Source organism: Dipteris shenzhenensis, chromosome 3, assembly GCF_047967505.1.
Source record: "Dipteris shenzhenensis isolate YYH24624 ecotype China chromosome 3, Dip_SZ_1.0, whole genome shotgun sequence".
NCBI classification, from domain to species: Eukaryota; Viridiplantae; Streptophyta; class Polypodiopsida; order Gleicheniales; family Dipteridaceae; genus Dipteris; species Dipteris shenzhenensis.
In genome coordinates, this window is record NC_141598.1 from 480,624 (window position 1) to 491,543 (window position 10,920).

Below are 10,920 nucleotides of genomic sequence, written 5' to 3' on the forward strand. Positions count from 1 at the left end.
ATCATTACACCCATCCTAGACCATTTTAGGATGGAAGTAGCCACTTTTTCTCCCATCCTGAACCATGGCCTCTACACCCTGGCAACCAAAATGGTTCCCCTTTTTTAGGGATTCCAAAACATGTGAGGATGACAAGGTCCTTGTCCCCACCTCCTAAACACATGAAATGATGCCATGTGTCCTCTTCCACCTAAACCCATCCCTAGCTCTTTTTTTGTTAGCATATGGTGGGATGGAAATAGGATAGAAATATGCATGGGACCACTTAAGCCCTAAGGCAGGCCAAAAGAAGGCGTTCGTCGATATGTGGGTGTTGCTTTAAAACGAATCAATCTCGAAAACATGCTTCGATTGTCCGCCTTAAGGCCGTCCTTAACACAAGCAGTAGGTATTTCTTCCCGCGCTTCTTGGCGTTCCAGCTCCTCCAGCAACATGAGCAGCACGACCAAGGACCAGCTCAGAAACCAGGAGAAGGTGGAGAGCTTGCAGAGTATCCTCCAAGCCACCAGTCAGTATGACTTCCTCTTTTTCATCTTAGAATTCGCTTAGCTTCAGCCGGTCTCATGAGCACGGCTGTAGGATTAATTGTATAACACCTTGGCTAGGAAGCAGGAATGTCCGAGTTCCCATCCTTGCACTGTTAATAGGAAGTGCTGCTCATGTTTAAACTTTCTGGTTTATGCACGCGATACAATCAAAGTGTTGCTCCTAAGTCAATTCTCTACCTAGGATCTACACCTTTGGACCTATAGTTTTCAGATGATTTGATTTGATGCTTGTTCTATGCACTTAGATTTGTACGATGGAAGCATTTTGTTTGACTTGTGGATTGATGGAAGTTTTTTGAGTTTGAGATTGAGATGGTCGATAGATGTGACGGTGATGATGATGATTGTTATCATAAGCATGGTAAGAAAGGCACAGCAAGGTAGTCTAGCATTGTAAATGGTAATGAAATCTCGCTCTCAACAGCAAGCAGTAGCTCAGCTGGTTGCATAGCTGGCTCCCAGGCCCTACCTGAGGGGAGTGTCTCCACCTTAATGAGGCTGGGAGGGTAAATTTCGTTGCACCAAATAAAAAAGTCTCTCTCTCTCTCTCTCTCTCTCTCTCTCTCTCGTGCATGCACGCACTCACACTCGTTTTGGATGGATGATCTTAGAGTGGCAATAAAAGGGATAAAATAACCGTAAGGTAACATGCTATTGCGAAAGTTTGCTGCAAGAGTGGCAATGAAAGGGATGTAGGGTTAATGCAATATCTCTCTGTCTATGTCTCTCTCTTTTGTCATCTTATAGTTAGTTGTATGTTATAAGATTACAATATGGGTTCATGGAAGTTCATATGATTGTTGCAAATGCAAGTACAATTATGATCATTATGAACAATACTATATGCTCTCAAAATGACAGTCAACTGCAAGGCTGGGCCTTACAACCTACTCCTGTATGAATTCAAGTCCCGTCGTATGCATGATGGATGATCAACAGAGGTCCAGTGTGTGGACATTATATTTTTGTAAGACGAGGAACTGGACTGATTATTAAGTAAAATTTGAATCTTATGCTGGAACATGTGCTTCTTATGCTGAAACATTGAGACTCTCAGATATGACAATTTCTACTGACATGGAACAGGAAAACAGAATGTGGGATATGGGGAATGGGGATGGTGTGAGATGGACATTCCCCGTCAGTATGTAGGAACACGAAATGGATCGCGCAACAAGAAGAAACGTCCTTTTTTGTTACGTCCCTGCCTCAAAATAGCCATTCCCCAATCGTTATGGACGACTTGTTAGTCTACAATGTTGTTGAGTACCGCATACATTTGGTAGACAGGCTAAAGGAGGCAAGGCAAATAATCGAGTCCTACAATGAAGCAGACTCTATGTTTTAGATGTACAAGGCTGCATCGTTACCCTTCGCCTCATACATTAACTGGCAGACTCCAGTGGAAGCCAGCACAATGTTCCCCAATGAAGCCTAGGTGCAAAACTACTCTCTGGAAGATCTGGCATGCAATTGTCCGCATAGCAGCTGTCTCTCGGTAGTTGCAAATTCTCCTAGCAACACCATCTGTCTTATATAAGATCTTGTATAGAGGCTGTCATGCTTCATTTCAGCAAGCCAAATCCCCATTGGTTCCTTTGTGGTCGCCAAGAGTCTGAAAGATCCCTCCAAAAGTCTTAGCAAAAGCGCTCTAAAAAGTACTGCCTCCATCCAATGCCTAAACCGCAAAGGTAGCCATTCTGAACATCTTAAGACAACTACCCATCCCACTTACACTGCACCGAGGAAAATCATGGGGGATGGGTGCGCTTTACAAGGGTTGAGCACTCCCACTCTATGCGTCTTAGGATAACTTTGTGAGAGCATGGCCCTCTCAAATCCAAAGCACAGAAAATCCAAAGCGTCCGTGCTATCGAGTTGGTCATACATGCATGTATCAGTATTATTTTGACAAGCCACCAATCTATCCCTCTGCCAAGGCTGGGTGGAAATCTCCACCTTAGATTGTTATATCCTGGTAATTTGAAACCCTCTAGTACTTCGAAATACATGTCCTCCTTTGATCCCATCTGGCGATGAGAGGTATCCCTAACTCAGTATCCTTTATCTCTACCGATTTATCCTGATGCCCCTCTTTGTATCCAACCTGGTTGCAAGTGTCATATTATCCATGCCCCCAGCAAATTTTCTCCAAGATTGAGGAGTGTGCAGGTATCCAAGGTGACCCAAGAAATGTGGGTCCTCTGTGAGGTGGCATCAACTCAATGAAACTTGTAAGCTCTTCCCATATCATCAGTATGGCACAAAGCAAGGACAAGCAGGGTGACTTGAGTGGGCCTTTTGTCCAATGAATAGATTGAATCCACTACTGTGTTTGATTCTGTGCTGTCAAAGCCCTCAAGTGTAGTTGTAGGGGATGCATGCAAAAGCACCAAAAATGCTGTCTTGGTTTTCCAAAGACACTTAGACATAGAATGTCTTGAAAACATTGAGTTTTAACACGCCAGAAGAAAATACACAGAGAGTGTGGTGAAGGAGAAATTTATTGCACATGACCATTTCCAACTTGCTCATGTCCAAATGTGTACAATCTGCTTGTATGATCCCCTCAAGTCTTTGCTTTTCTGTCGTTTTTATAGCATATTGTATGTCTGGTGACATGATGTTACATCAATGGGATCATTCCATTTCTTGCTTGGATTAGTTTCATCTAACATAGCTCTCGAGCTTACATTCAAGAGGATTCCAAGGTTGGTCCCCTTTTGTGTGATGCCACAGACTATCAACCTACCCAGCAACGCTAGCTTTGCACCTCTGGATTTTTGTCGTCCAAGTGTTATTCATGCTTTAAGACAGTGATACGACAACACACCCTTGGACTTGGTATCTCTAGAAGAACCTGGTTGAGGACTAGAGCTGGGCCTGCCAGGCTGAGCTATGTGCCACTCCAGTACACCAACTGCCTTTGGATGGAGATAATTGGTTCAAGTTGCTGAGTTGCTGCAATGTCAGTGCCTATCTGCAAATTTGGTAAAAAATATTATGATCTCTATGCAGCCAAGTGAAATTATGCTATTTTTGGATGTCAAATTCCTAGAATGTGAAGTGGGAGTTTTGCTACTGCTGTTTTGCGGAACGAAAGCTTACAAGCTGCTAGAGAATCCACAAAACCATGTATCTTCATCAAAGTGCATCACTGCCATATGACGTGAAGATATCAACATCTTAGTCAGACAAAGTCAGCACGATATGGATGGGGGAGAATTTCAAATAACCTAAGATGCCAAAGTGGTATATCAGAGCCGATATTCCAAAGAGACAAAAATCTGCCATTTGCAACTTTTCAAGTAAAATCAAAGCTAGCACATGGATTGAAAATTTTCTTTCCATCTTGCACATCTAACATCAGCAATTTGTCTCCATTGCAAATAAGAACCCTAGAGGCTTCTAGAAGACAGCAGACCAGAGTGCCACAGTTTCTTCAAGCATTTACACCACCAAGGCAGGGATTGATGCTCCACATAATGTTGGCAAAATTACTTTGCAAGGCTGCACATACATGTGCAGCTGTCAATTGAGGTAGAGTGGTACCAGAAAAATTATAATCAGCATGAGAAGGGGAATTCTGAAAGAAAACATTGGCAGGAATGGCTGTAGCATATCATGAAATTTATGCCAAAAGGGACAATAGTGCATGCCAATATGATATTAAGGAAAGCATGTGACCATGTCATCCACAACATCATTCATGACATGGATGCTATGTGGTGAGAGGAGATAATCATGTCTTTGTTACTTAAAAGGAAGCAGCTTAGATAGCACGGCATTCTGATGTATGCTCTCTAAACAAGAAGAATTAGAGGCTTGATCCCTCAAGTGATAAAAGAAGTAATGTTCTCAAAGTCCTAAGGAGCTTCATGGTATAAAGGCAACCTTTGATTTGCCCAAGAAATGAATCAATATAGCTTACTAGGGAGAATTTCTAATGTCTAAATGTGGCTGTTTATGCACGCTCATAGAGATAAGGCATCATTTGCCTCCAAGGTTGTGGTTGAAAAGCATAGGCAGCCAATATAGAAACTTTTTTGACAATGATATACTTATGTACTTGGGACTACATGCTTTATTTACGCTTCTCATCTCAAACTCCTTTATCCAATTTGGTCTTCTAGGAGCTCCATGGCATTCATTATGAATGAGCTCAAACCTATATGATGGAGGCAAGAAGAATGGCACACGAGTTGCGATATACAACGGCCAACTAGAGAGATTCTGATAGTACCAACTGAGTTATAGTATAAATTGACCAAGCTATAGGATATCCCAAATGGTGGATAATCAATTAGGGGTTCTCACCTCTCCCAGCCAAAGTAAAGCATACCACTTTTTTGGTTGCATAGGAATCAACTTGCATTTTTTAAAATTATTATGTAGTTCAATCAATTTGAGGGCTTGCTAGGGATCTAGAATTGTCTACCCCTTCGTGTCCGGTGGAGGTGGTGAGGTATACACCATAGTGACGAGAAATTGTTTTGTTTGTTTCATCCTTTCACGCTTTTTTAGGTCTCGTTTTGTTTGATTGTGAAATTTGAGTTGAAACATGGAGGTTTCAAAATAACTCTTGTAAATATACTAGTTTACAAGTACCTTACTACTTATTGCATGTTGCACTTGGGGGTGATGGCTCACTTAAGAAGCATGGTCAAGAAATCCTTGTGGGGACGTTCCCATGGTTTACATGATACTAGAGCTCATGTCTAGTGATCGATAGTTATTATGCCACGCCAAGATGGGGACCTAGGGATTATAGATCCTGAGATGCAAAGCAAAGAACTACTTACCAAGCTCATTGTTAGAGGCCTGTTTCCTAGAAATGAGTCTTGAAAAGCTTTCATGTCATCTGTCGACCTTGGTGCCACGTTTTGGGGTCCTAGATGAGCATTTTTGGAGGTAAGAGTTACCATATTATCTTTATAGACGCTACTCTTTCCTTGTTACATGTCTCCCCTTTCTGCTCTTAGTCTTGCAGAATTGGGTTTCTATGAGAGGGCCATGGTTCATAGAGCCCCCAAGGACCCAAGAGGAAGTTAAGTGGCAGATACTCATTTGGAATTCTTATGTTAGAGATGTTGAGGACAAACAATTGGAAGAGAAGACACACATTAATTGGGACTCTGGTCCAGTGGTACATTGCTTACTTGATCCGTGGCATGACTAATGCATCGGGATCTCATGGTTGTCCACTTTGTATTGGATGAGGAGTGCGAGTAGGCACTATAGAGATAGAGCACGCTGTTCCGAAGGCCCGACACCAAATCATTAGAGGGGATATATTCATGCCACAACATTTAGGTTGGTCGGCATTTTTTATCCGATGGTCAGTGATTGTGAAATACTTGATGCTTTTTACGGCCGAAGAGGAGCAAGATTATAACTCGTTATAATTTTTTATAAGCTAATCACCACTTCATAATTATTCCACAAGCCGCAAACGTAATCAAGACTTGAGATCAATGACATAGTTATCTCAACCGTTCAATGGATCGCACAACCAGTTATCTTCTCCTATGTTATGCACACAATAGTGTAAACCTTTGATGAAGGACTTTCAACTTTCCTTCTACTCCTTGCATTGTTGTATCCTTGCTTTCATATGGTGGATTTTTTGAAGAGCGATCTCTACTCTTCGAGAGGGTTATGATAATCTTCTTGCCTCTTCAAAGTGTTAGCTTTTATGCCTCTAGTGAAGAGAAAGCTTGCTATTTATATAGGTGAAGGGAATGCGTGCATGTGGGACACCTCTGTGCCACACGTTACATGTGGTGATACTTTTCTGACAAGTGTTACATGTGGTGACACCTTTTTGCCAAGTGTTACATATGGTGACACCTTTCTGCCAAGTGTTATGCGTGGTGACGCCAAGTGTGATGCTACTTGGCCTCTTGCATGGCTGTCACATGTCTTGGCCACATCATCGCCATGCTAGTGCCATGTACTCACCACATAAGCAAATCTCCACATCGACCAAGCACCATGTTAGTGCCACATCAGCATGAAATGTCATTATGCCATATGTTCGCTTTTGTCAAAGGGTGGGTCTTTGGGTTTTTAACTGCCTTGATTTCAAATTTTAGCACACTATATACTTCCATGATGACTTGTCAAGGCTTGTCTAGAAAAAAAAGCTTACTTGAGACTTGCAAGACATTTTTTGTGAGCAACCATCACTCGATGCTTCACAATGGATGTAAATATTATGATGCCAAATCATTCATTCGAAAAGCGCTCAATGTAACCCTTAAGGTTGGGAACATGCCCATTCACACTTCTCTTCATGTAAGAATTGAAGTGCATTCATATTCTCATTCTTCCTAGAGGAAGAACACTTAATCACTATACAAGTGCTTACAGGTTGCTACTAGGAGATAATTTCTTTACTTAAAGCTGGATGGTTACAAAGATGCCTCTCCGCACAGTAGGATCATGTATCAGGATGAGAAGCATATTCTTCTGGATCTTACTTAGTGCCGGGGCTGTGGGTTCCAAGGGAGGGCGCATGTGTTGATCCTCAGCTCTGACATGAGGATGCACCGCCCGATCTCTCAGCTATAGTGGGACCCAGAAAACTGGCAGCCCACATTGACTTCTCATGTGCGCTGCTTTTGTTCTTGGAGTACTTAGTAAAGATAGGTTGCATTTTGCAGATGCATCACCAAAGAGAGCGCCTGACCAGTGTGCGCATTTGGCTACATGAGGGTAGGTCACATGCCTACCTTCATCAGTCCTGGTCCGCTCTTTGGGATTTTTGCTTTAGTTGGAGGATTCCCTATTTTTTGGTTGATTGCACACTGGGGTTTACAAGTTGGGAGTTGGGCCACAGTGACTGGACACGACCAGATCTGCATCAGGTGTTCATTCCATGTCTGGGAGTCTATATGTCATTGCTTATGGACTAGCACATATGGTATGGTGTGCAGTGTTTGTGCTTTGAGAAGAGCGCGAGGGTGGCAGAGGAGCGGAGACATTTTTTCATCTAACGATGGTCATAGTCTCACCTATTCTTCTCTTTTGTACATGGGAGCATATAGTGGCATTAGGCACCTCCTCATTGGTTCCTACTACACCTCTGATCTGTAGATGAAGGCCTTGAAAAGAGGAACCGAAATTTTGTAGGCCACATTTTTAAATATTGGGCGACAACAGGTTGTAAAGAACAGCAAAATAGTTCTGTGAAACACTCGGTAGTCGGGAGGTGGCTAACGGGAGAAAGTGGAAAACTAATGTTCAAAAATGAGCTGTAGTGAACAGAAGCCTAGGAAAAACGTTAAATTAAGTTTGGGCAGAAAGTCTCGCATGAGAAGTTTCGCATTGTTTCGTGACGTTTCAATCTAGAAACATTTAGTGGCATTTCAAAGCCGTGACACGCATTTTTATTTCACAATGGCATACACAAACTGCACACATGCAGACAAACACATGCAAGTGCATATACATGCAGACATGCTTGCATTTGTCGTTATTTCACTCTTTTGATAACTTTCATGGCCTGCGCACAGAATCTTGGGACAAATGTTGGGTGGAAGATGTAACACCATGGGACCTTGGACATGTTACGCCCATTATTGCAGATCTTGTGCAAAAAAATGATCTTCCAGCAGGGCGAGTTCTTGTTCCTGGTTGTGGCTCTGTATGTCCTTTTCCTTTTTATCTGCCGTGTGTCATCAGTGGTCAGTAGCTTCGCTTTTAGTCCAACTTTTGCGCTAAACTGGATTATTTTGATGCAGGGACATGATGTAGTGGCCTTGGCAACTTCTGAACGGCATGTTACCGGATTGGACATTTCTCCAACAGCCATTGATCGTGCTACTAAGGTGAGTTAAGTACACTCACAGCTGGACCATCTTTACAATTTCTCTACATCTTTCCGGATACGAGTGTAAACATACATAAAATTAGTAATTATACAAAGAGTGGACTTTTTGTGGTCTATAGATGTGGACACATACAGACCCCAGCACGGTGGATTTTGTTTGCACGGACTTTTTTACTTACCAACCAGGAGCTCCATTCGACCTTATCTTTGATTACACGTAAGATTACGTTGTTTATATGCTGCTTCTGTTTGTGCAGTCATGTCTTCAATTCGTTGCATATGCTATGAGGTTTTCATATCAGGTGCCTCCCATTCTCTCGAGTTTAGTAGCAGGTTGTATGCCCAAGGTGATTTCATACAGCCAGTATGTAAGTTGCCTAGTGCCGACTGATTGCTAATTGAAGCCTGCTTATCCATTGCATATGGTTGTGCACCTTGCGCAAAGCTTGAACAAACTCTAGCTTTCTGAAAATTTTGCATGTAAGGAGGGAACGAACATCATCAAATTGTGAGGAGGGAAGGAGGGCACACGCAGATGTTGTTTTGGTTATGAGAGCAAGGAAAGTACGTGATCGAGACTTTGTATTGCTTTGTGCAGGTTTTTCTGTGCATTAGACCCGTCTATGAGGCCTCTCTGGGGATCCAAGATGGCAGAGCTGTTAGCTTCTGATGGTGAGCTGGTTACGTTGATGTTCCCGGTAATAGCTTTGCATTCCAGCCAAAGGATGAAAATACAGGCTTCTCTCTTTGTCCTCTACTCTAGTGCCCTAAGTCCAATGCAAGCTGTTTTTTTTTCCTTTTTGTTTTGTCCCCTGGGTTCTGTAGATGGATCAATATGAAGGTGGGCCTCCCTATGCTGTTTCGCTGGAATCGTGAGTGTTCTTTTTTGTTCTTGTATGAAGGTACTTTTCACCAATGGCTCTTCATGGCATGATTTCTGAGTCTTGACAATACTTGCAGGTATGAGAAAGCTCTTCTTCTACACGGCTTTCAGTGCCTAGTTTTTCAACCGAACACTCTTGCCGTAGGCAAACGGAAGGTATACTCTTACATGCTCACCTCACAACTTGTGCATGGCCCAAGCCCAGGCATAATGGCAGGCATGAGGAAAAGGGTATATGCCTGCCCGCCAATCACGTATTTTGAATAAAACATAGGTTTTCTAGGCCTGCTTCTTGAACCCACTTGACGGGGATATTGAACCATCTCTGTCTGAGGGCTCTTGGCTGGCTGGTTGAAATGGCTAGTATATAGGGTAGAAATGTCTCCATTCGTGGACATGCGTAGTTAGGCTTGGTCCTTACCTTGTGAGGGTCCACAGCTTAGTGGTTTGGGCTCTCATGACCACGTACTGCGGGATGCATATTACTATCAGAAGGACCTCAGTTCTCTGTGTTTGACGAGCAGGGTCGGGAGTATTTGGGAAGGTGGAGACGGGTGACAACCAAGCTTTAAGGCATTCTTATGATGTTCCAACTCAATCTCCGAAATTTCAAGGAGTTCCATGTAATTTTTTGAACGGCTCGTAATGTGTTCAAAATTCAAAATTTGTTAATTTGCCCGCTCATAAATATGTACACACACATACGTCCCATTTGTCGCAGTAGACACATATCGTACAATTGATCCTCATGAAGTTTCAGTGCCAAAAAGGTCAATTCCATAAGATGCTGACTGACCCAAAGTGCTTGAATGCAGAGATGCAACTACTCAAACCACCGTAGATTCTAGCTTACATCCAAAGCCCCTTAGGTTCTAGTTTCACCACCCAAATAGGTCACAAAGAAACAGGAGCAGATCAAGCAGGTAACCCAAGTAGATTTGGATAGCCAAACCTTCTCCACAATATCACCAAACCTACAGAACCAACAGAAAGCCAAAACAGGTTTACAGGTCACCTCTTCGAAAAGCATGAACATCCAAGAGAACCAAGTGTCTAAACAAAGCCAACAGCAAGCAAAAAAAGCAAAATCCAATGAAGAAAATGTGGATTCCAAAATCCATGTTACATGCTCAGTTAAATAAGCAGTGGATATGGGTTCCCAAGCAGGTCAAATATAAACCACCATCCACTCACAAGTCAAGGCCAAAGAAGCAGGTTCCACAACAAGATCCCAAGCCACAAGTCAAATCTACGTGGGCATGAAAACCTAAACAGGTTGCCCAAGAACTTCTACAACCACATCAAAGCCATATCCCGATGGGTGTGGAAGTTGATAGCATCTTCTAAAAAGCTATCAACCCAAGCCAAACTAAAAGCCAAAGCTATGTGGGTATGGCAACCAAAATCTGGCAACGCGGAGCTTCCCTTCAGTGAAAGCAACCAATTGAAAAGAAGAGACAAAGCTCATATGGAGACCAAATATGACATTTGAAACATGCCTGGAAGAGTCTCCAACAGAACCTCAAGTGGGTGTCCCAAATTTTGCGCCTTTAACTCATATGCCGCGAAAAGCCACTCGAAGGGACTACACCCGACTGATTTCAATGAAATATGTTTTAGAGGAAATAGTCGCGAGACAACTAGATGAAGAGGCT

At 42.7% G+C, this 10,920-nt stretch overlaps 1 protein-coding gene across 3 annotated transcripts; it reads left to right on the forward strand.

Annotated features, from left to right (window-relative positions):
* Positions 1–315: 315 nt before the first annotated feature.
* Positions 316–9,907, forward strand: LOC147903190 (putative thiol methyltransferase 2). Of its 3 annotated transcripts, XM_087372781.1 has the most exons (8): positions 316–508; positions 8,066–8,196; positions 8,294–8,380; positions 8,502–8,599; positions 8,981–9,080; positions 9,208–9,254; positions 9,343–9,421; positions 9,790–9,907. In XM_087372781.1, exons 1-8 carry the CDS (start codon positions 343–345, stop codon positions 9,835–9,837), a joined length of 756 nt encoding a protein of 251 aa, XP_087228907.1. In that variant the 5' UTR covers positions 316–342; the 3' UTR covers positions 9,838–9,907. The 3 variants fall into 3 exon arrangements, with proteins under 3 accessions (XP_087228907.1, XP_087228906.1, XP_087228908.1); XM_087372780.1 differs by lacking the exon at positions 9,790–9,907 and having other exon boundaries at positions 9,343–9,754; XM_087372782.1 differs by lacking the exons at positions 9,208–9,254; positions 9,790–9,907 and having other exon boundaries at positions 9,285–9,387.
* Positions 9,908–10,920: the final 1,013 nt, after the last annotated feature.

Bases quoted from the DNA above. Each gene is read 5' to 3' on its own strand.
- LOC147903190 (XM_087372780.1), top strand. From the start codon at position 343: ATGCTTCGATTGTCCGCCTTAAGGCCGTCCTTAACACAAGCAGTAGGT. The intron at 509-8,065 runs GTCAGTATGACT...GCCTGCGCACAG, and splicing joins GAGTATCCTCCAAGCCACCA to AATCTTGGGACAAATGTTGG. The intron at 8,381-8,501 runs GTGAGTTAAGTA...TGTGGTCTATAG, and splicing joins CCATTGATCGTGCTACTAAG to ATGTGGACACATACAGACCC.